This window comes from Psammomys obesus, unplaced genomic scaffold (assembly GCF_907164565.1).
Source record: "Psammomys obesus unplaced genomic scaffold, mPsaObe1.curated_primary_1811, whole genome shotgun sequence".
Classification (NCBI taxonomy): Eukaryota; Metazoa; Chordata; class Mammalia; order Rodentia; family Muridae; genus Psammomys; species Psammomys obesus.
In genome coordinates, this window is record NW_026596155.1 from 3566819 (window position 1) to 3590824 (window position 24006).

The 24006-nt window shown below is 45.7% G+C and overlaps 1 protein-coding gene across 3 annotated transcripts in view; it reads right to left on the reverse strand.

The window, feature by feature from the left end:
• Gpat3 (glycerol-3-phosphate acyltransferase 3) overlaps nt 1–21167 on the reverse strand; it is a 50638-nt gene extending 29471 nt beyond the window's left edge. The window contains exons 1-3 of one of the 3 annotated variants that reach the window (XM_055594589.1): nt 21084–21167; nt 20211–20497; nt 8340–8406 (exon numbers count right to left, since the gene is read on the reverse strand). In XM_055594589.1, the coding sequence (XP_055450564.1) occupies nt 8340–8406; nt 20211–20351 (208 nt within the window). In that variant the 5' untranslated portion in view covers nt 20352–20497; nt 21084–21167. Of the gene's footprint in view, nt 1–8339; nt 8407–20210; nt 20498–20632; nt 20673–20782; nt 20841–21083 lie in introns of those variants that run through there. The other 2 variants (XM_055594590.1, XM_055594591.1) reach the window with 2 other exon arrangements.
• Nucleotides 21168–24006: the final 2839 nt, after the last annotated feature.

Consider the following 24006-nt stretch of genomic DNA (forward strand, 5'->3'; position numbering starts at 1 on the left):
GGGTCATTTGGGAACTGACTAGGTCATGAGAGCAGAGTCTCGGAGAGTGTCCCTCGGGAGGCTAGGACGTGGCAAGCATGAGGCCTCAGTTCAGATTCCAGGGCTGGACAGCACGTGACTACAATCCCAGCGAAGATTCCTGGAGCTCACCAGCTAGCCACACTACATGGTGATGGGTTCAATGAGAGACCCCCGTCTCAAAAAATAGGATGGAGACAACTGAGGAAGTTGCTTAATGTTGACCTCTGACCTCCATTTGCAACACACACACATACACACACAAATAAAAAAAGACCTCAGAGAAATCCCTCACCCCTTCTGCCTCTTAAGGGCACAGTGAAAAGGCTCTTGTCTATGACCTTTGAGCTGAACTGAACTCTGGAGATGTAATAAATAAATTTCTGTCACTTCTAAATCGTGCAAACTATCCTATTTTGTCTTATGAGCCAAAACACATGCTGAGCTAAAAGTATCAGAAAGGTACTCTTTTACTGAAAACACTAATCGAGAAAATTCAACTTCCTTTTCAATCACTGCATGTTCTATGGAGGAGATTTATAAAACTGTCAATGATGATCATAAAATGGGAAACCCTTTAGCCCAAATATGAGCGTTACTTATGTGCTTTGAAGCCTGAAAGGAAGGGGTGGGCTGCAGACACTGTGAGCAGCTGTCAGTCAACACCACGGAGAGGCCAACAAGCACTGGGAACAACGGGCAAGATTCCAATTTAACAACCCGCTCACTACACTGTTTCTTCTTACTCTGGCTGACAGCCCACACTGTGTTGATTTGTACATAGTTAACTCAATTAAACAAGAAACTCCACGGGCTGGAAACATCATCCATTCCCAGATAAGCCAGCAAATCAAGACAAAATATCTGATGTTATGGTTTGGGGTACATCTGTGGTATCCTCAATTGTAAAATTTTAATATCTATATATATATTTTTTTGAGAGAGAGAGAGACAGGGTCTTGCTATAAGTTCTGACTAACCCTGAACTCACAATGTTGAGCAAGCTGGCCTCAAACTCAGAGATCCACCTGACAGTGCTAGGATTAAAGACGTGTATGGTCATGCCCAGTCCAACACTTGAGACAGAATTTTTCTATGTAGACCAGGCTGGCCTGGAACTTGCAAAGCTCTGCCTGCCTCTTCTCAGGTCCAGCAATCTGTAAGAGTGAGTACCAGATCCTAAGATAACCCTCTCCTTGCCGCTGCTGGTTACTAGGAGTGTTTTGCAGGACATACATGAACCAGAAGAAAAACATGGGGCAAGGTTCAGAAGGGTCTCAAGCGTGGGCGTGTCCGTCCTCTGGAATGGAATGGGCCTCCCTCCCAGGGCCTGTGTGTGTTGGGCAGTCCGGGGAGCTCTTTGAACCCTGTTTGTGGAGATTTGTGGAAGCCTCATCAGATAGGCACGCTTAATTAGGCCATTAGGTTTTTGTTGTTGTTTTTGTGTGGTAGTTTGAATGAGAAATGCCCCCCTCCCAAGCTCGGGCATTTGAATAGTTGGTCTCCAGTCAGTGGCATTGTTCAGGAAAGCTTATGTGGTGCCACTTTGCTGAAGGAAGTACGTCACTGGGGCTGGGCTGAGAGCTCAAAGCTTTGCCCACTTCCGGTTCCCTCTGTTGGAGGCTTCCTGTTTCTGCATAGCTGCCGCCCTCAGCCATGCCCGCCCACCGTGATGGACTCTTATCCCCCTGCAACAGTGAGCCCAAATAAACTCTTTTCTGTAAGCTGCCCTGGTCATGGTGTGGCTAATACTGTCCCTATCCCCTGGGATTGGGTTCAAGGTCATCAGATCCATCTGAAGCTACGCAGGGACTCCTACCACCAACCATTCCACTGGTCAGGGATTCCCAGAGTCACATTCTAAATGTCAGCAAAGGAGCATTTCTTGTTAGGTCACAAAGGCAGTTAGTGACAAAGGCAGGTGACAAAGGGGGTGCTGTTTGTAGAAGGGTCACCTCAACCAGCTGGGTGAGAAGGAGTAGATGCTGACCAGCGGAACAAGAATAGTAGGGTTCTAGGGTGAGGGTGGGGCTCTGAAGAGGACAAACTGGGATTCCTTTGCAGACCTCTTTGACTTGTTGGTGTGAGCTGGATCAAGCTGCTTGAATTTCCTCTGTTTCCTCACCAGGACAGTGTGGACTAGTAAGACTTCTTTCATGTAAATAATGTGCATAGTGCTGAGAACAAAGATTTCAAATGATCAGTCGGGGGGGGGGGGGCAGCGAACACACAGACATTCAGACCCTGATGAGCCAGAGACGAGTAAGCCTCTCTCATGTCCTTAAAAGCTAAGCTCATCCTTGGCTCAGGATGAGACCAAGACACAAACAGTGCAGACTCGGTGGGTTATGAGACAGAGTTGGGAAGGCCGAACCTGCCACTGCCTTTCCTTAAGGAGCACGCTTCCTGTGTGCAGGGCTCCTGTGCTATTCACTTAGTCTTCCCTCTCCACCCACGTTGTCCGGGAATCCCTCCCTTCCCCAAACCAGCCACTGAAAAGTGGAGACCAAGTCCTGTCGGACACAGAAACCAACCACGTTAACAATGCCGCGTGATAACACCCGAATGCCCTTTTAAAATGGTGGCAGCTGACAAGCAGGTGCACACCAGAGGATAGGCACACATTCCTGGTTGCCAGGTGGCTGTCCACTACTGTTGGGCCCCAGGCAGGAATGCTGCCGAGCCTCTTCGAGAAGGAGGCTACTCCCCACAACAAAGAATCTCTCAGCTGCCCAGTCAAAAACATCTACACTGTGGAGGCTCCCAAGCAGTGGGGTTGAGCATCCATGATCTGACATCGTGAAGCAGAATAAACCTTTTCCTTTATTAACTTGATTATCTCAGGTATTTTTGTCACAGTCCCAAGATGTCACAAACACATCTTCCAAAACCTAACTGGGTTGGCTTGCTCTGTACAACAGCTAGACAATGTCAGTATTTCATCAGTAATGTAACTCCATCAAATGCACTCCACTCCACAGACTACTGGGCTAAGGCATAGCACAACGGCACAGCACTTGACTAAGATACATGAGACCTGAGCTTGATCATTAGGACCTCAGGGGGAGGGGAGGGGCGATCAGAGTATCAAAGACAACCTAATAACTTTCCCCAAATAAAGCAAACACATGACAAAGTATTATCCCACATTTCCTTTGAATTTAATACATCATTAATGTCATCATAACCAGTGTATACAGACTACCAGCATGGTCAGTCAAACACCTCACAGAAAGAACTTCAGAAGTCAAATTGGAAGGAAATGTTAGGCAACCCACATTCTCTCTGAACAACCTTTTCTCTGTCCCACATTAGCTTCACCTTAGCACTCTGGTCTGCCAAGTGTTTAGATGGGCACAGAAGCTGTGGGCCTGAGGTGCAAAGCAGAAAGAGAAATATAGCAGCGGGCTAAAATAACAGAAGGCTAGGTAACCCACAATCTTCCTGTCATACCCAGAGTTGTGGAGGCCACAGGCATGCCCCGCAGCAGACACGGTCAGCAAAGGCCAGAAGCAGGTTCAGGGGAACGGCCAGCTGACTGTGCCCAGCTCTGGGTACAGGACTTGCCCTGTATGACTCACTCTTGGATGAGTGTTGCTTCCTCATACCGGCTGACTCTGGGTTGGAAACCATTCTAGTGTCCTGTCGTCATAACACACTTACATTGTGCTGTCATTTACAACTTGACGAGAAATCACAGTAATCCAAACCGACCAATGCAAGCCTAACAGTGTGCTGGGCTTGAGTCAGTACCCTGAGTGAGACCAGCTACTCTCTGGGCCGCCAGGCGAGGAGGCAACACACCTTTAACCCCTGCACTCAGAAGGCAGAACAGATGGTTCTCTGAGGCCAGCCTGGTCTACACAGAGAGTTCCAAACCATCCGGGGGTACTCAGAGAAGCCCTCTCTTTATACTAGAAATAATATTTTTTTAATTCTTAAAAGTCCTGCACTATTTATAACACATTAAAATGAAAGTTATTAAGATCTCAGGCCACATTCTAGAGACCTGTGGGCAGAGGGATGAAAAAGTAACACTGAAGACATTAGATTCCTTCTGTTTTGTCCTTCCTTTCCAGTTTGTGGCAGGAGGGAAGGAGAGAGAGTGAGGGACAGTAATATTCCCACCAACTGAATGCAAGTAGAGCACTCACTTGAAGGGATTAACCTTTACCTATATGTTAACAACGAAGAAAAGCCTCTAACCCCAGAGATGGGAAGGGAAAATCCTTCAGCAATCTTCATGAAGCAAGGGAAAATTGCCCACTCCTGAGCCCAATCAGTGACACGCCTCCTACAGCCAGCAGAGGAGAATCAGTAAGACAGAAAAAAAATTACTTTTCCATGAAGATACTATTTCCCTGGGTTTACACGCAGATGGCGTATATAATAAAAGCAGAGAAGAAATAGGGTACGAAGGGCACTTCATATCCGGTAGAGAGACCTGATGTGTTATGAAATATATGTGCTTCATTAAATAAAAAAAAAAAAGCAGCAGAAAGAATCTGTGAGTGTGCAGAAAATAGTTATCATCGCTCCTTAGCCTCCTTAGAGGATCTGTGCCTCCAAATGTCTTATCAGGACTGTGTAATTCAGAGGCATGTCAAAAGTCACAGTGCCCAGGGCCCCGGGCCTGCCCGTGACCCTTGCCTGAGCTGGCTCCAGGCTGCCTTGTGCTTCTGTTGGCTCCAGTACAGAGACATGATGCCCCAACTGACGGAAGATTGCACCAGCCAAGCCCACGAGAGCTCAGAGCATTTCATCACCCTCTACTGTCTGTCTAGGATTGTGACACCATTTCCCTAATGACTCCAAACACTGGGTGGATCAACACAGCACACACCCGTAAGTCCAGGCTTCCTGAGCATAGAGTCAGAAGTGGGGCAGAGGTACACAGCATGCTGTCATGGATTAGCATGGATTAGTACAGACAAGAACACAGCACAGAGCACAGTGCTCCTCTTACGTTGTCTTTCGCTTCTTCTCCTATTTCAGCATCTCACAGTGGCCTATCTAAGAGGACTGTCTTCCCCACAGACACCACATTTTGGTAAATTCAGGATCCCACACCAAGCTTAGATACCACAGATGTTTGAAAATTTTGAAAGCTTATTCTGATTTCACAGACTAGAGAACAGCCACTCTGAATTAAATACAGCAAATGTCATAGGTGCTAGCCTTACTCTAAATTATAATGTATCTTCTCCCATTCTTTCTTTACTTTGAGGGTCTCTTATAGCTCAGGCTAGTCTCAAACTGTAGTCAAGGAAGACCTTGAACATCTGTTCCTTCTCCCTCCATGTCCTGGGTGCTGGGGATTACAATGTACCCCACTTCCCTTAGTTTGTGGGGTATTAGGGATCAAAGTCTGAGCTTCGTGGATGCTGTTTCTACAATCAAACTTTTCTACAGCAAACTGTTTCTACAATTCCTCAGATACAACCCTCAGGTGATAAATTTCTTCTTAACAAAGTACCTGGACACTTGACCAGTTTTAATACTAAATCAGACGGGAAATGTTTTTGTACATCTTTTATTATACTCAGAAAAAAAAACTGTGACTGGAAATGAAGGTAAGTCAAAACGGGTGAGAATTTAAACTCTTGTTAAAAAGTCTATGGCAGCAACGGGGGCAGGCGTAAGAAGGAAGGAGACACTTCCGTGGTGTTCAGTAGGCCACCGGATGCAATGGAGGATGTGGGCTGTCCATGGCCGAGTAGTCCCTAAACTTAAGGCCTGTTGTTACCCTTGATGGCAAGGTAAAGTACCATCACACACGGGCAGCACAGTGACATAGAGGACAAAACTCTACTCCTTGGTTAGAGACAGCAAGGCTGGATCAAATATTCCATCAGAGAAAGCAGGGGGCAGGCAAGGGAAAACATGGAAAAGTTCAGACTTTTGATTAATTTAGTGTTCTGCTTCTTCCTTTTTGCTTAGTCACTACTCCAATAAACTTTGACTTCCTATGAATCTAGTAACTGAAATGATTATCAGAATTCTTACTCCACCTAAAACGGTTTCTTTAGGCACATAAATGAACAAGGACTGGTTTTAACTCACTTCTACCAGAAGCTAACAGGTGTCATATGTTGCAGGGGGGAAAAGAAGATTGTATCAAATAACTTTAGGAAAGCATTACATTTAAGAAAAATCTCTCTCTCTCTCTCTCTCTCTCTCTCATTTTTCCAACTTTTTAAAGCAAGGTCTTACTAACATAGTTCAAGCTGACCTTGGATCAGCTATGTAGCCCAGGCTACCAAATATACAATTCTCCTACCTCAACTTCAAGAGTTCCAGATTAGAGATATATCCTTCCACACCCAGCTAACATGCTTCTGTATTCTGGGACTTTCCCAGACCTTTATCACCATATAGATGTTCTCTTCCAGAGGAAGGGACAGTATATAATTCCCTCTCGACATTTTTCCCCCTGGAGAATCTGCTTTAGTTGTTATTGGGGACTTGGGGTGCTGGAGATTTAATTTAGAGCTTCACATACATGAAGTGTCTACTCGACCAGTGAGATACACCCCTTTCCCAGACAAGAGTTGGGTGTTTTTTAACTTTTTGTTTTGTTTTTGAGTCAGGGTCTCTCTGGGTAGCGTTGGCTGTCCTGGAATCCGCTCTATAGATCAGGTTGGCTTCAAACTCTAGAGCTGGAACTACAGATCGGCCTGACTCTGCCTGCCAAGTGCTCGAATTAAAGTTACACAACCACTGCCTGACTTAACTTCTTTATTATTTATCTTAATTATTTTCCACTATGTGTCTGTATGTGGTAAGTGCACATGAGTGAGGCCAGAGGTATCAGATATCCCTAGATCTGGAGTTATAGGTGGCTGTGAACCACCCAACCTGGGTCCTGGGAATGGAATCCGGGCCATGTACTTGCTCCTAACCACTGAGCCATCTCTCCAGCCTGTATTTTTTGTGCAGGATTCATTCAGCCTTCAGCAGTAAAAAGCATTCTAAGGAACATACTCTGAGAACCTCCTGCTAGAAGGTTCTGCTAGAACCCTGCTAGAACTTCAACTTCCGAGTTCTAACTCCAGGGCACACCGATTAGCCTCTGCTGTGGCCAACATGTAAACCGCAAGGGTTCCTGTGGTAGAGGGTTGGCCCTCAGCGTGCTGAAGCACTGAGGACCTGCACGAGTGGGGCCTTGATTGAGTCCCTAGGGCATGACAGTGCTGCCCTCGGAAGAGAGTAGGCCAGTGGTTCTTCCGTCTCTGTGCCAGTACCCGAGTCACTGCCTGCTTCTGCCTTACACAGGGAGAGGCCTCCTCCTCCTCCTCAGCTACCACCTGGGCCCCCTCATCTAGCAGGGATAGTCTGAGACCTGAGTACAGCACCCTGCCCTGCTCCTGCACCTCAGTGATAAAAACCTGAGAACAGACTGACAAACAGCCCCCACCCCACCCTCTTGAAAAAAATCATCCAATCTCAAAATTAAGGGGTAAATGATGTAAAAAGCAAAGAATTTGCCATCAAAACATACGCACAAGCAAAGTCAAAGGACAAGTCAAAAACTAAGATGAAAAAATAATTACCATGCCAGGCGGTGGTGAGGCACACCTTTAACCCCAGCACTTGGGAGGCAGAGGCAGGTGGATCTCTTGAGTTCAAGGCCAGCCTAGTCTACAGAGAGTTCCTGGACAGCCAAGGCTACACAGAGGAACCTCTTTTGGTCTTGGAAAAAACCAAATGAAGAAAAAAATAATCATCGATGTTTTCTACGTATCAAAATTTCCAATGTAAAGATTACAAAGCTCAAACAATAATAACATATGTCTATAACAGAAGTTCTAATTGTGTAAGGCTGAATAATTAAGATGGTCATATAATCTGCAGCAACTAGAAAATGTGAGAGATAACAAAATCCCTCCCCCAAAACACACACACACACACACACACACACAAAACCAAGTGAACAAGTAGTGAGTAGCAAGCATTGTGGGAGATTGAACCATATCCATGATTATATGTGTTAGCTTGTAAGGGTACTGTAACAAAGTACGAATTGCCTGCCTGTGCCTGTTTTAATCCCTGGCATCTTTATAGCCATGAGTACTCTTCAAATGCAACCTTTGGAAACAAAACAATACATGGAAGAACACACAGGAGCTGGCATGTGCTGTCCAGCCCTCCTGATATCATCTGTATCAAAACTTAGCTACTATTTTATATTATGGACAAAATTATGAATAACCTGAGGCCTACAGAAGACATTGCTCTCTGCATAAACCAACTCCAGATTGGGTGGCTCTAAACTGTTCAGTCTGAGTACATAAACAATTGCGATGAAAAGAAAGACTTACCCACAGAAGCTGAGCTTTTAAGAGCTGACTCCTTTGGGGCTCCTTTCTCAATTCGTAATGTGGCCCACTGTTCAAAACAAGAAGCATGCGTTGAAACACTTCCACAGACACATGTTAACACTGAAGCACACTTACACAGAAGTGAACTTAAGGCCAGACTCAGTCTGAATTGGGGAGATACCTCTGGGAATCTCTCATGTACACTAGTGCTGGCATGAGAGCTAAAGTTATATTTTAATTACTGTGCTTAAGAAATCTATAAAACAAAAATACCTCTAACCTTAAGCCCCCCTTGCCCAAGGACAGACAACTTCCTGGAATGCTGGGGGCTATTGTTCAAGATTACAAGCCAAGTGTTTTCACTTCTGTAAATAAGTCTGGTTGCTCCAACTGCACAGGATGTGCTTGGTCTGGAGGTATGTAGGCAGGAAGTATGTCAAGAGGTATCCTTGCCCCCGATTGGATGAAGGCAGGAAGTATGTAGCCTTGTGGGTTTTGCTTTATAAGCACCAGACTAAAGTAATTATCAGCCATTCTTTGGGAATCCTGGGTATGGAACTGGGCAGTATTTAACAAAGTTTGCTTCAAATTCAGGTCAAAATTTGTGGTAGTGGTCTTATTCTGTCCCAGTCCTAGGCCTCTGTACGTCCCCACAGTTGTCACTGATGACGTCCTAGTAAATACGAAAGTTGCTTCAGAAGACAACTGGGAAGCATGTAAAGCAAGATAACAGCAGATGGCTGTTTCAACAGCGTCTGAGTTGGGAAAGGCCAACCAACCCAAAACCAACCCAGAACCCAAACCACCAAAACCAAACCAACCAAAGCAGGCCTCAACTTCCTAAATAGCCAAGAATAACCTTGACTTTAAAAACAAACAAAAGCCAGGATCAGAACTCCCCGCATGGAGCATTCTAGGCAAGCACTTACGCTGACCCACCCCACCTCCACCCCACCTGTCCCTCAGTTCTGGGCCCCTGACCTTCCTGCCTCCACCTCTCCAGCACTAGGATGACAAAACACACCTGCTCCATGCAGTCCTGAAGACTGGCTCCAGAGCTTCATGAACAGGAGGCAAGCACCCCTCTTCCTACAGTTCTTATGCACTTCTCATATCATTTACCATTTGATACCCGACTTAAAATGACCATGTGGATTATTTTCAACATCGAATTTAAAGAATCAGCAGACCTGGCTGGGTGATGGTGGTGCATGCTGTCAGAGGTCAGCCTGGTCTACAGAATTATTCCAGGTCAAAAACCAAGAAAGAAAGAAAAGAAAGAAAAAAGAGAGAAAGAGAAAAAAAAAGGAATACTGTACCTGCCCCTTTTGGTTGGTTAGGTTTTGAGTTTTAAATTTAGCAACTAAGGTCTGGAGATATAGCTCAGTGATAGAATGCTTGCCTAGCACATTCAAGGTCAGAGCACAGAGATGATAGAATAGATAGATATAATAAATGATACATAAATGATAGAGATAATACTTGCATACATAGAGATAGGAAATAGAGATACATAGATACTTAGATAGATATGTAGACACAGATACATATATACATAGATAGATAGATACACAGATACATAGATAACTTTATCCTAAAAAGCAATTAAAATAATATCTAAGGTTACAATTCAGATACTGTAGTAGTAAATGAAAAATGTGTTAGGCTTGTTATTATTTATTATTTGCCCTATGATTATTACAGTGGTATTATTTAATCTGCTATCACAAATAAGACACAGACACTTGTTAGGTCTTAAATTTGCCTTTATTACCTTGGGCCGGGCAGATTTCTACCTATGTTATCTCAGTAACCTCACCATCCATCTCCCAGCCCCCATCCAATGCCATCTGCCTTAATCATCCCTATCTGGGCTACCTTCCATTCATAATCCCAAAATACTTGCTTGTATTCTTCATCTGAGCCTTTTCATGTCATCGTTGGAGTCCTTCCTCCTCACCCACATGGTTTCTTCTCCAAGATAACCCACCATGGAGCCCTCCTCCCTCCTCTCTTCCTGTCAGTCAGAATCCTTCCCATGATTCTCCTGTCCTCTAAAGCCTGGGGGACCTTAGCCATGCCTACCCCATTCTGCCCTGCCCAAGTATAGGCCATTTAATCAGTCAATCAAGTAGGTTTACACAACAAGGATGGGTGTGCCCAGACAGTAGCCAGCATCAATATACAAGCTTCACACCAACCCCAACAAGATACCAATCTCTTTTTTTTTTTTTTTTTTCAGACAGGGTTTCTCTGTGTAGCCCTGGCTGTCACAGAACTCGATGTAGACCAGGCTGGCCTCAAAATCAGAAGATTGGCAGTGCCAACACTGTCCAGCCTAGACACTGAGGAGAATGGTTTTTAATAAGCCAGTCAGTCTGACCCCGTAACAGACTTCAAAAGTGGCTTCAGACTAAACAGGCCTGAATTTCTATTTCTCAGAACATGAAAATACAGTTCATGGAAACCAGATACAATAACTCAATAACCTCCCTAAAAACCAGAAACAATAACTTAGGTAAGTTCCCAGGCACTCACCAATCAAATTAAAGGTCAGTTAAAAACACTTTGTCTAGCTATTCAAAATGACACTTTGTTACCTGGGCACTCCATGAAGTCCCCCAACTTTCAGAACCAATCTTGAGTTCTCCCATATCCCCTACATCAGCACCAACCAATCAATGCAAAGATTACCTATGTACACTGAGAAACCCTCTAACTGTCTTTAAACTGAGCCTGCTTGTTCACTTCAGGGCTGATATTCTATAGAATGGTGGCCTCTGCATGCTGGAAATTTCTGCAGAATAAATGCTTCTTGCCTTTGCATACTACTTGAGTCTGAGTTCTTCCTTCAGTGATTCCCAGATCTAACAGCCACTAATGTCTCTAAATTGACTAATCTGAAAGGGAAAGAGCAAAATAAGAGACAAAATGCACTGTGGTGATGATAACTAAATATAATCACCCATGTAGAGGAATTTTAATTCAGAACATGGCTGCTCTGGCAAGAGATCACATCCAAAGATGTTCTAGGTCTGTGATTCAGCTGGAATACATATACACCTTTAGTTCCAGGAGACAGATCTTTGAGTTCAAGGCCAGCCTGGTATAGAGCAAGTATCAGATAAAGAAAAGCTTTATAAAGAAAAGGTCCAGGCGTGTTGGTACAGCACTCGGGAGACAGAGGCAGGCAGATCTCTGAGTTCTAGTCAATTCTGTTCAGGAAGTTTGGTTGATCCAGTGAGTTAAGAGGCAGTGCAGAGGAGCTGAGTTTGTGACAGTTCAGTTCATGGAGGGTTTTACTGGGAGAGTTTGAAAGGCAGGTTGAAGAAAGAGCCTAGAACATCTTTGGATGTGATCTCTTGCCAGAGTAGCTGTGTTCTGAACTATAAAGGGTGAGTTTATTCAGCAGTGAGTCTGAGAGGCTGAAAACATCCTAGGCCTAAATTAGATTGTACTGTACGGAGGCTAGAAGCTTCCAGGACTAGGCCTAGGTTAGCAGATGGAGGCAACAAGCCTAAAATGACAAATTAGGTGGAAAAAAAATACTTTCAAATATCTTGACAACTACTGTCAAAAAGACATATTTATTAATATACAAAAAAGAGACCAGAAAGGCACACAAATATATGTTAAAGAGAGAAATTAAACACTTTATTTTTTTTTAATAAATAACAAAACAGCTGAGCCAGGCACAGTGGCACACTCCTGTAATCCTAGCACCCAGGGAGGCAGAGGCAGGCAGATCACTGTGAGTGAGGCCAACCTGGTCTACAAAGCAAGTCCAGGACAGCCAAGGCTACACAGAGAAACCTTGTCTCAAAAAAAGAAAAAAAAAAAGAAAAAAGAATGGAAGGAAGGAAGGAAGGAAGGAAGGAAGGAAGGAAGGAAGGAAGGAGGAAGGGAGAGAGGGAGGGAGGAAAGGGAAGGAAGGAAAGAAGGAAAGAAGGAAGAAAGGAAAAGAAAACAACTGGTAGAGAATAAATAGCCTATAACTTACATGTGAAGGTCAAGGACTATGCCTCCTCCACAGGACTGTGCAGCCCAGAGCCAAGTAGGAGTCTGACACCTAACTTAGAACACCTAAAAATAGAGGCCCAGTCTTTCAGCAGTCCATCTCTAGCAGTAAGACGCACGCTTGATCTGGCTGCATCCTTTCTTTTCTTGCTCAAGAAGGAGGCATTTAACCCTGGGCTCCTACCTTTTCTTAACTGAGGTAAAGGTTAGTGTCCATAGTTTTTCCCTAAAGCTGTGGCATCTATTATCATTTGTAAGGAAACCAAAGATAGTATAAAAGAAATCTGTGTGACAACCAATTATTATTCTTAGAATTCACCCTTTTATTGTGACCACCTAATTTTATGTTTTATAAAGGCACCTTAGACTAGAACAAATATTCCATAGGAAGATGTCAACATTTTTAGGAGGGAAGAGTTCAGCTATGAACGCTCCAGAATTCAAATGTTGAATAGGGCAGATTTATATTTAGAGATAAGATCATTTAAAAATACGATTAGGTTAAAAATGAAGCCCTTAAACTAAGCCCTAATTTTATCTGATGAGTGATCTTCTAAGAAGAAATTTGGACACCCAAAGAAATACCAAGGTTAGCACTGGAGAGATGGTTCAGTGGATTCAAATATTTGCTGTGCAAGTGTGAGAACTTTGAGTTCAAATCCCAAGAACCCACATAAGAGCCAGATATGTTGGCTAGCGTCTGTAATCCCAGCTCTCCTACACAGAGAGATGGAGGCAGAACCTGGAGAATCCCCAGAACTTCACTGGCTGGCTGGCTAGCTTCAGTCATGCATTGTAAGAAACACTGTCTCAAAGACCTAAGAAAGGACTGCCACCCAAGGTTGACACCTCTACATGAAACAAAGTCACCCAGTCACACACAAGAATGCACACGCTTGTATGGCCACAGGAAAAAAAGAAAAATATATCAGGAGTGTGTGTGTGAAGACACAGAGACAAATGAAACCAGCCTCATGGACTCCCTGACCTGAGACTGCTGGTCTCCAGAACCCCAAGAAAGTTACTCTGTACTGTTTAGCCCCCTCAGCCTGTGATGCTTTGTCATATACAATGATATTCTTCAAATAGAAAATCACATCCCTTAAAGAGCAAGACAGATGGCAAAGAGCATTTGAGAGTGCACCGGGTTTCCCCATTCGAGAGGCCCAAGGGTCTGCCCCACAAAGGCTGCTCAAGATGAACAAATTTCAAGGTTGGAGGAGCAGATCTTCAATGACAATGGAAAGCTGTAGTAGACAGCTGCTGGGGAATCCATAGCAGACAGACAGACAGACAGCTGCTGGGGAATCTGTAGCAGACAGACAGCTGTTTGGGAATCTGAGTAGACAGCTGCTTTCCAGTGTTTGCTTATGCACCACCGAAAGCGAAGAAGCATTGCAGCCAGCCTGGTGTCGGGGAGAACTTGTCTTCCTATTTCCCAGCAGAGAGTTTACTCTCCCAGGGCCTGTTTCATCATCTCTCTAAGGAGGGTCAGTACCAAAGGTGACAATAAATGTTAGAGAGCCAGGCAAGGCCTATACCGGATCTGTAAACCCAGCTACTTGGGAGACTGAAACAGGAGGCTCAAATTCAAGGCCTGTCTAGACTAACTCTAATCACTAAGTCTGGTGATTTAAGGCCAGCCTGCACAACTTATTGAGACTCTGTCTTAAAATACAAAGTAAAATGAGGACTGGGAAGATAGCTCAGTGGTGGAGAGACTTGCCTGGGTGTCCTCTGATTGAACCCCCAGTATGGGGGTGTGGGGCATGAAGGAGAGCATTAAAGGAGAGAAACTGCCTGGGGCCCACCAGGACACAAAGCAGTATGATAGACTGCTTTTTCCTCCACACACCTCACCCTTGGTTCAGGTACCAAAGACAAAGTTTCCCTAGACTACCAAGGCAGCTCCCAACAGGCAGCTGCTTCCCTTTTACCTCGCCAGCTTCTCCAACCAAGTGAGTGAGCCCCGATCCAGAGGCAGTATAGTTCTTCTGGAGACTCTAAGTCTCTTTAGGATAATCTCAGAATGATTCTGCCTCGAGACCATGCAGACAAGAGGACCGGAAGTGCAGAAGCAGCTTTAACAACGGCTACACCCACACCTGGCAGAGTCCCAAGCAAAGCTAAAAGGCATATATCTGCCAAGCTTCTCACCACTTAATTCCCAAAGTCTGAAGGGGAGAACGGGGAATTCACTAAAGTGTGTTTCAAGCCACATTAAAATAAAATCTCTTTTCCAAGCTATATAGATGAAGACAGCCTTAATTTTCTCTTTTTGAAAATTTCATACATGAGCACCATATTTACATCATTTTTCACTCCACCATTTTTCACTTTCCATGTCAAATTCATAGCCTTTTTCTTTTTTAATTATTAGTGATATCGATAGATGATAGATAGATAGATAGATAGATAGATAGATAGATAGATAGATAGATATCTGCCTCTACCTCCCAAGTGCTGAGATTACAGGCATGTGCCATGTTACCCAGTTTATGTGGTGCTGGGAATTATACATGCCAGAAGAACACTGAGCTCCATCCTCAGCCCTTGAGCCTGATTTTAAAACAACCCAAAATCTGGGGCTGGAGAGATGGCTCAGAGGTTAACAACACTGGCTATTCTTCCAGAAAAACCCAAAAGCTTGCAAAACCACAAGGTTCTCATTCTAGACAATCAGAGCATCTAAGTTTTATGCTGTAAATATTCAAGGATTGAGTAAAGTCAGGGAACGAGATAAGGAAAATGAATAAAATCTTCTAAAAATTCAAACTGCAGGGTTTAACAAAAATAACAGCCAAAAGAGTTATCTGTAGCCAAATGAGTGCTTCTTGGCAGAGTTTAAGTCATATCGGTAGAATAAAAATCCTGGCTCCAAAGTCAAATAAAAACTTGATTCTACCTCTAATAGCTGCATGCTACTGAACTCCTGCCCTAAATCGATAAGAATAATGACAGGCCCCTGTGGAATTAAGATAAGTGAAAAGCCAGCTTTTCTTTATTGTCGTCTCTCATTATAAACAGCCTGGGCCTTCTAGCGCACTGATTCTATTTCCAACATCAGAGGGAGCATCTCTTATACAAACCTGGTAATAGCCTCCTGGGAATGATTCTTTCAAAAGATGGAAGATCTTTGGTGGATGGAAGAGAGAGAGTAGAGAGTCAGAGAACATACAACATAGGCAGGAAGAACTGCCTTAGTCCGTGTTCACCCACCATAGTGAACGCGTTAAATATCAGTCTCGTGCGAGCAAACGATACAGCATCTGCCATGCTGTCCCAATCTAAACTCTGCTAAAACTTAGCACCGACTGTGTTGTCAAGCACCCTCATCTCCTCTCCTAATTTACCCCTCAGGATAATCCAACAGGATAGCACACAATTTATACATGCAGAAACCAAGGCTGTGACAAGTAACTAGCCAGAGACCAGAGCCAGAAATACGGGAGAACTTGTCCATGCTTCCATTTTATTCCTCAAAAAGGGAGGGAAGGGGCCACTCCTCATTGTGCCTGTATAATCAGGAACAATTTGCATCTCATAAGTCCCTCTTTCAGGAATGGCAAGAGAACCCAGAGCTGAACTGGAGAGGTCCTCTTCTGAGCTATGCTCACAGCCCTCTCCCCTTCCTCCTGTCAATAATTCTATATTTTCTTTCTATTCCTGGTTTCTTTCTAATCATAAACCTCAGACCATGGAAAAACAGTCCCTCCCTACTCTCACCTTAATCACTAACCTTATAATGTTGGTTGTAAGGTTAACTGGAGGACTGAGCAGTGAGCTCCTTGCAATGTTTAACCTACACTCCTGTTGGATAACTATGAAAACCTCATACACACGCCAGAGATTCCAACACATACATTCTGCACATTTCTCCCCCACATGACTCCTCACTCTCGAGTTTTACTTTTCACTTTGTATCTGAAACAATTTCCTCCAGTGTTAACTAATCTTTGGCATACACGTTGCCTAGAAGAATATTCTATACCCCTTAGAAATCACTAAGGTATGTATAGGACTCTCTGATCTAAAGACTCCCTGAACTCATTCTATTCCAAATATTCAAGTCTGGTCTTCAAATAGATCGACATACTAGAGACATGTATTCATATTTAGGGACACCTTGCAACAAAGAAGGCAGCATACAGCAGATGCTCAAAAATAATTTTGCTAGCACTTATGCAAATACACACCCAATAAATAAGTAAATATACTAATTCTTAAATTAGAAATACTTTAAAGTAAAAAGCAAAGCAAGAACACTTGATTCTATCTGTCACTATTATAATGCCACATTGCAAGGAGATCCTTCCTATTCGACCTAGTGATAGAAAATCAGGAGAGGAGGGAGGGGAAGGAGTCATCCAATAATGACAGCTTTATTCATTATTCACATAAAATATAATGTCTACTAGAATATCTGAGGGCATCTACAATTCAGCAGGTGGTCAGAGGACAGCTTGCCGTGGTCAGCCCTGTGGTCATCGAGGTGCCTCTGTCCCCACCTCCCTGAGGGCACCACCACTCTAATGTGGGTACCGAGGATCAAACTCAGGTGTCAGGCTTGGTGACAAATGCCATTTCACCAGTCTCCTGATTCTCCCTGCTTTGAGATAGGATCTCACTCAAGACACAGCTCAACCTGGCCTCAAACTTATGACAGTCTTGTCTCAGCCTTCTGAGTTGAGATTATAGGTATGACCACTATGTCAGACAAAAGGGAATATCAATATTTCTAACTCCATGATAGCATTTATAGGGTTTTAGCATATATGTTTTAGCAGACCAAAAGATTGTTTCTACCTGTTAATAAATTACTTAAACTTTATCAGCATATATTCGTTGTACGGAGTGATGGGTTTCATGAAGATGTTTCCATTCAGATGTATCCATGTTCTTTGACCATAATTACCACATACCTGCTTCCCTCTCCCCTTGGGTCCCCTCTCCCCCTTGATCTACTCTGACTCTAGTTTCTTCCCTTCCCCAGATAAGTCTTTTCTACTTTTGTGCCATGTGTCTATATGAAATCCCTGTATTAAAGAGAACATGTAACAATAAAAATAAATCTTAGGCCTTGTCTCAAAAATCAATAATAATAATAACAACAACAAAATACTTTTAAAGATTTATTTATTTTATGTGTATGGGTGTTTTGCCAGCATGTATGTCTGTTCACCCCATCTGTACAGTGCCTGAGGAGGCCAGAGGGGAGCACTCCAAGCCCTTGGAACATGTGAGTATTGGGAATGGAGTTCAGGTCCTCTGGAAGAGCAGTCAGCGCCCTTAGCCACTGAGCCATCTCTCCAGCCCCAATAACAACAATTCTTATGGACCAACAAGATGGTTCACAGGCCTTTTTTTTTTTTTTTTAAAGACAAGGTCTTATTCTATAATAGGCTGTCCTCAAGCTGAAAGCAATCGTCCTGTCTTAGTTCCCCTGGTGTGCTAGGATTACACATGTGGTGGTTTCAAAATAACATAAACCCAAGGTAGGCTATTCAGCAGGCATCCAAACCCAGTTCAACCTCCAGATTTGGGTACAGTCATTTAAAAACCCACCCATTAACAATAAAAAAAAAAAAAATTAAAGCAAATATACAATGGATGATGGTGTGTGTGTGTATGTGAGGGGTTGTGTGTGTTTGTTTGGCATGTGGTGTTGTGTGTGTGTGTGTGTGTGATGTGTATGTGGTGGAGAGTGTGGTATGTGGCGTGTGTTTTGCTTGGTTTTACTCCTGCACATGCGGAGAGAAATAGAAATCCTATCTGAAGTTTCTTACTGCCTTAAATAGCAAACTCTCAGGGCCCTGTCAAACAAACTCAAAGTCAGGACCTGGCTCGGCAATCATCCCAACAAATACAGTAATCTGCCAGCTGAGAGAACAACGAGGCAACGCCTTCCATCCGATTGCTTCAGCTGTCCAGAAAGATTAAAGCAAGAAGGCAGTAATAAGCACCTAGAAGGAGGTGTGTGTGTTTGATTCCCCTTATCTAGTTCTCCAAAGGACACTGTTGCCCAGGAAACCAGCTCAATCATTTCAGGAGCTAGGGCTGAAGATCATCAGTTGCTTGTGGAATTACCGTTCTGAAGAAAGTCTACCCTCGGGAGGAAACTAAGACTCAGAGTACAGTGCGACCACACTGTACAATAGCAACAAGGAAAAAGAAGAGACTTTAAAAACTTGACGGCTGGCAAGGAGGGACACACCTCTTAGGTCAGTGCTAGGGAGCCTGAGGCAGCAGTTCCAAAGTTCAAGGCCAGTCTGAGCTACATAGTGAGATGTCGTCTTGGAAAAGAGAGTTGGGCAGACGGGGATAAAGACTAGCATAGTTTCAAGGACTCAGCAAAGAAACAGCCACAAAGAGAAAGTCCAACAAGGATCTGGAGGAAAGCAGGCAGCAGGCAGCAAGCCTGTCATGGGCTAGAGATCTGTATCTAAGAGTCACTCCTTTACTAAGGAAGAAGGGACAGAGCCATGTCCGATGGGAGGAGAAAAAAAAAAATCACAGGCCAAAAGAGGAATAGCTGTAGGTGGTAACAGAGATAGTGGAGAAACAAAGGCGGCAGACTCTTCATTTAATATAAAGACACAGAGCACCCACCATTCACAGGCACCTTTATAAGGGCTCAGTGTGTTGATGTATTTTCACTCTTACAAACAACAATGTGGGAAGCTAAGCGTGTTGCCTCCTGTCTGTAATCCCAGGACTTGGGAGGCTGAGGTAGGTGGATGTCAAGAATTTCAAAGCCAATTAGGGCTCTGAGTGAGAGCCTGTGTCAAAACCAAACCAGACAAACAAAAACTGTATGCAGTGCCAGGAGGCATGGTGGCACACGCCTTTAATCCCAGCTCTCCGGAGGCAGAGACAGGAGGATCTCTGTGAGTTGGAGGCCAGCCTGTTCTACTAAGTAAGTCCAGGAGGGCTGGGGCTCTGTAACACAGAGAAACTTTGTCTCAAACACAAACAGACAAAAACTATGCAAATAGACGTTGTTACTTATATTCTGTAGATGAGTACAATCAAGTTCAGGAGTCATCACCTTGCTAGAGCAGATAAAGAGAAACAGGGATGAGATGTAGGTACCAGATCTGGGTAATCCTGAACAGCCCGCAGGGCCTCTCTTCATTAAGTTTGTCACACTTAATTCAAACAAACCTTTGAACTCTGAATCTCACAGCACTTGCCACCCTGCCTGAAACGGCCTTCTGAATTTTACTAAAAGCCTGTATAAACTTAAGCTGAGGTCACTCAGTTGCATCTAACACCTTTGACTGTGGAATCTGGAAACAAACCCAAGGCCAAACTGAGGTCAGAGAAACCTTTGCGATGGTATGCCAGTGTCCCTGGTTAGATAAAAATCCCCATGACTCCACTAAAATAAAGTCAGGTTCATTTCTGGCCACCCAGCCATTGGTTTCTTATCTTGGGCACAAAGCGGAACGTGATGCCTCCGTAGTCACTGAAGGATCTCTGAAACCTGGGGCTGTAAAACCTCAGAATGAAGTGACAGCCCGCGAGGCACAGTAGGTAATAAATCTGCTGATACAGCAAACGGCTGTCACAGAGTTATAATCTAGTGAGTAAAAAATAGTAGTTATGACAGAACCGAGGTGAACGGGGTCCTGTGAGGTAGACTGGTGTTCATGGCTGGGATGAGCCTGGCTGTCTTTCTCGCTTCAGCAGACCAGAAACCAAAATACTCTCTCAGGTTCCCGCCCCAACCCCACGCACCCCTGACCCTTTGCTCAGACAGCTCCCACAGCTCTAAGCTCAGCCCCCGCGACTCCTGGCTCCCTAGATTCCCCAGGGCAACCCGAGCTCAGCCGCATCCTTCCCCGCGCTCACCTCCAGGGTTTTCACCAGGATCTTCATGTAGATCTCCGAGATGCCCAGGGACAATCCGAAGGCCGAGGGCAGCAGGATGAGGCCGACCACCAGCGTCAGCCAGGTGGACAGGAGCTTCAGCGCCAGGTCTGCGCCTTCCATGTCTCGGCACGCCCTCCGGGAGAGGTCCCCAGGAGATTCAAGCGGAGTCCCGGGCGGTCCGGCCGCAGCTCGGGGAAAACACAGTGTCCCACCCGGAGCCGGGCTCGGGGGGGGAGTCAGCGCCGCCCTGCTTGCTCCCTTCAGCTCTGCGGAGCGGAGGGGGAAAAGGGGGCGAGAACTCTTAGAACTACAGCCACCTCCTTCCCGCCTCCTCGTGGGTCCCCGTTGTCCCCGCGGGCTAGCCCTCTACTGGATGCCGGGGCCAAGCTCCGGGCGCAGACCTGAGTGTCTCTCGGGAGAGCAGACCCAGCCGGCGGGGATCCAGGGGACACCCTGGTGCGGTCAGGGCGCGCGGAGGCAGCCAGGAACGCGCCCCACCCCGGGCCTGATTTTCCTCCGAGTAGCGATTGCGACAACCGGCAGTGACTCACCCAGGCCCCTGGGGCGGCGCGGATCCCTGCGGGCTCCCGGCACCTCGGCGTGGGCTGCGGGCTACGCGGGTAGCCGGTGGCTTTGGCGCGCCGGGGCTCCCCTTTTCTGCCCTCTGCCCTCGCCCCACCCCCCTCGCCACCCAACGGGGAGCTCCCTGGCATGACTGCGTCCCCGGGGGGCGCCGCCGCCTGGGGAGCTACGGCCCTCGGCCCCGCCTCCGCCCCCCACCGCCCTCCGCCCTCCGCCCTCCACCTTCCCAGCCAAGGTCCTTTAGGTGGCAGGCTTTCCATCACCGCTCACCAGAACCGACCGCTGACGTCTCCGGGACGCTGGGGAAGATCTCGTTTGTGGGCGTGCAACACCACCGCCTGGGGAGGGCTTTTCGGGAGGAGGAAACTGCAGAGCAAGGGGTGAGCAGGCACCCTCAGCCCTCCCGACTCTCCTGCGCCTCCTCCCCTGCGCTAGCCAGCTGCAGGCCAGGGACGGAGGGAGCCTGCTTGCCCCCTGCTCACAAGTCGCCTTAGCCGCTCTGCCACCACCTCCCTGGCACGGAACAGACTCAGGAGACTGGAGTGGTGGTGTCACAGGACTAGAATTCCAGCGCTTGTGCTCTACTGGAGGATCCAGAGGAGACGGGTCTGGGCCGGGCTGAGTTCTACTAGTTAGCCTGGGGCTAACTAGCCAGATCCTTTACAAACCTTTTCTTTAAAAGGGCTGGCGGGCAGGAGTGGGAGGGGAGAGGGGGGGAAGCGGGACATCCTAAAGGCTGTTTGTCACTCCCTGGAGGAGATTCTGGTCTAAGCTTCCCTTCACACACGCACTCGCACTGCAGAAAATGCTGCACGAGCTTCTCAGGCGTCCCACGCCGCTACGATGCCAACCCTTACTAGAACAGAAGACCAAGCGCCTGTATTCCGCCGCAGCTGAACCAGTTTTAAGAACGAGCGTGTGAAGGGAGATTGAGAGCAGTAGAACGCAAACCGACCCCGACTGTCACTGGAAGGGCTCTAAATTCTTAGTAGGACCAAACTCCGGTTCACAGTTTGACAGTCGGGGGTTGGTCTTGGAACTGGAAGACGTGAGACCAGCAAAGCGGAACAGAAAGTGTCCGGTGGCAGATACTGCAGAGAGCGGAGGACGAAGGAAGCTCACCTTCCGAGACTGTAAAGGTTCGACCTCTGCGCCTCCTGCCCATCGCAGACGCTCTCCGCGCCGGGAAGGGGGAAGTAAGTGAAAAGCTTCACCCTCCCAGTGCAGCTTCTGAGGCCGGCGACGTGGCTCATCAACAAAAGCGCCTGGCGCTAAATATGACGGACTGCCAATCTTTGGACACCCCCCCCCCTCCCCGTGGTGTAAGGGGAGAACCAACTCATCTCCTGGCCCCAGGCACACAAGATAAATAAAACACAATGAAGAGATTGGTTTTGAGGAGGGTCTACCAGGCATGATGAGGAACAGTGATAATCCCAGCAAAATGTAGACATCGGCACCAGGAGTTGAAGGCCAGCGTGGGCCATAGGAGACCCTGTCTAAGAAACACCTATGTGCAGAAATGGACATTCCTGGAAGCTGGCCGACATATCTGTACGTGCATGTGTGGCTTCTGTATTTAGTCACAAAGTAGGATTTATTAGCTCATTTAATACTGCCCGGGTGAAATATTTAACCTTTATTCCCTCCAATCACAATGATTATAGAAGGCTGAATGGTTGTTCCATGGTCCACCTGCAGAGGAACCACACAGCCCTTGTTTCTGCTTACACACTGGGGCTGAGTGTGTATTGTTCACACACTTGGGGACTGGCTTTGGTTTAGGGTCTTGTTTAGGAATGTCTTCGTGAACAAAGCGGTAACCAGAAATCAGAAAACTGCTACCACCCAAAACACAGTAATGTCAACCTCCTGGAGCTGCCTAAAAGACACAGGCTCCCCTTGGCAGCCTTAGGAGGAGGTTCAAGGACAAGCCTGGGCCTTTGTCTTGCTTTACCTCCTCAGAATCTCCTTGCCTTCCCCTTCCTACGGTCAGGACCCCTGGGTCTGAACAGACCACCCCTAGAGTTTTTACCTTAACAAAGGCCTGAAATCTGAAATCAGGATGTTTGTAATGTGCAAGTCAGGCTCCCCCCAAAGCCCTAGGGGAATCTTTGCTCTCCTCTTCGAGCTTCTGCTGTTTGCAGAATTCTTCCACTGTGTTCATGTGACCTCCTTCCTAGGCAAATTCTCTACCACTGAGCAACATCCTCAGCCTTTTCTTTCTTTAATAAAGACATTTAATCCTGGATTTAGGGCCTAATCTAATCTAAAAGATGTTTCTAAGAACCCTTCATTACTTGGACCTGAATAACAGCACCACCCTTAATCCCAGCAAGGCGGGTAGATCCCTTTGAGTTCATGTCCAGCCTGGTCTACACAGTTAGTTCTAGGCCAGCCAGGACTACATGGTAAGACCTTGACTCAAACAGATAATAATTATGGTTCACCAGACTGAGACAGAAGAGGATACAGAAATTATAGGGACACAAGGAGAGGGGCCTTTTATCCCCAAGTCTGAAGTCTCTAGAACTCCGGAACAGTTAGCATCCTTTTATCTTGTCTTTCTTTCTTCTTTCTCTTTTTTTCTGCTGCTACATAGTATTGGTTTGCCTGGAACTTGCCCTGTAGAGTAGGCTGTCCTCAAACCCACAGAGATCCACCAGCCTTTGCCTACTGAGTGCTAGAATTAATGACATAAGCCAATAAGCTCAACCCACAGTTAACACTTTCCTTTTTTTCTATTATTTTTTAAAGACAAGGCTTCTGTTTCTAAATGAAACTATTTACATTAAAAAAAAAAAAAAAAAAAGATAAACCAGTTGTGGTGGCCCAAAGCTTTAATCCCAGCACTTGGGAGGCTGAGGCAGTCAGATAAATCAATGAGTTCTTGGCCAGCTGGTCTACAAATCAAGCCCAAGTCAGCCAGGGCTATATTACACAGAGAAACCCTGTCTTAAACAAAATAAAAACAAAAAGATAAAACTCAGTTTATTGTAAAATGCTTAATATGAAAGCTGTCCAGAAGCCTGGTGGTGATGATGCACACCTTTAATCCCAGCACTTAGGAGGCAGAGGCAGGCAGATTCTGAGTTCAAGGCCAGGATGGTCTACAGAGAAAGTTTTAGGACAGACAAGGTTACACAGAGAATCCCTGCTCAAAAGCCAAAATCAAACAAACAAACAATGAATA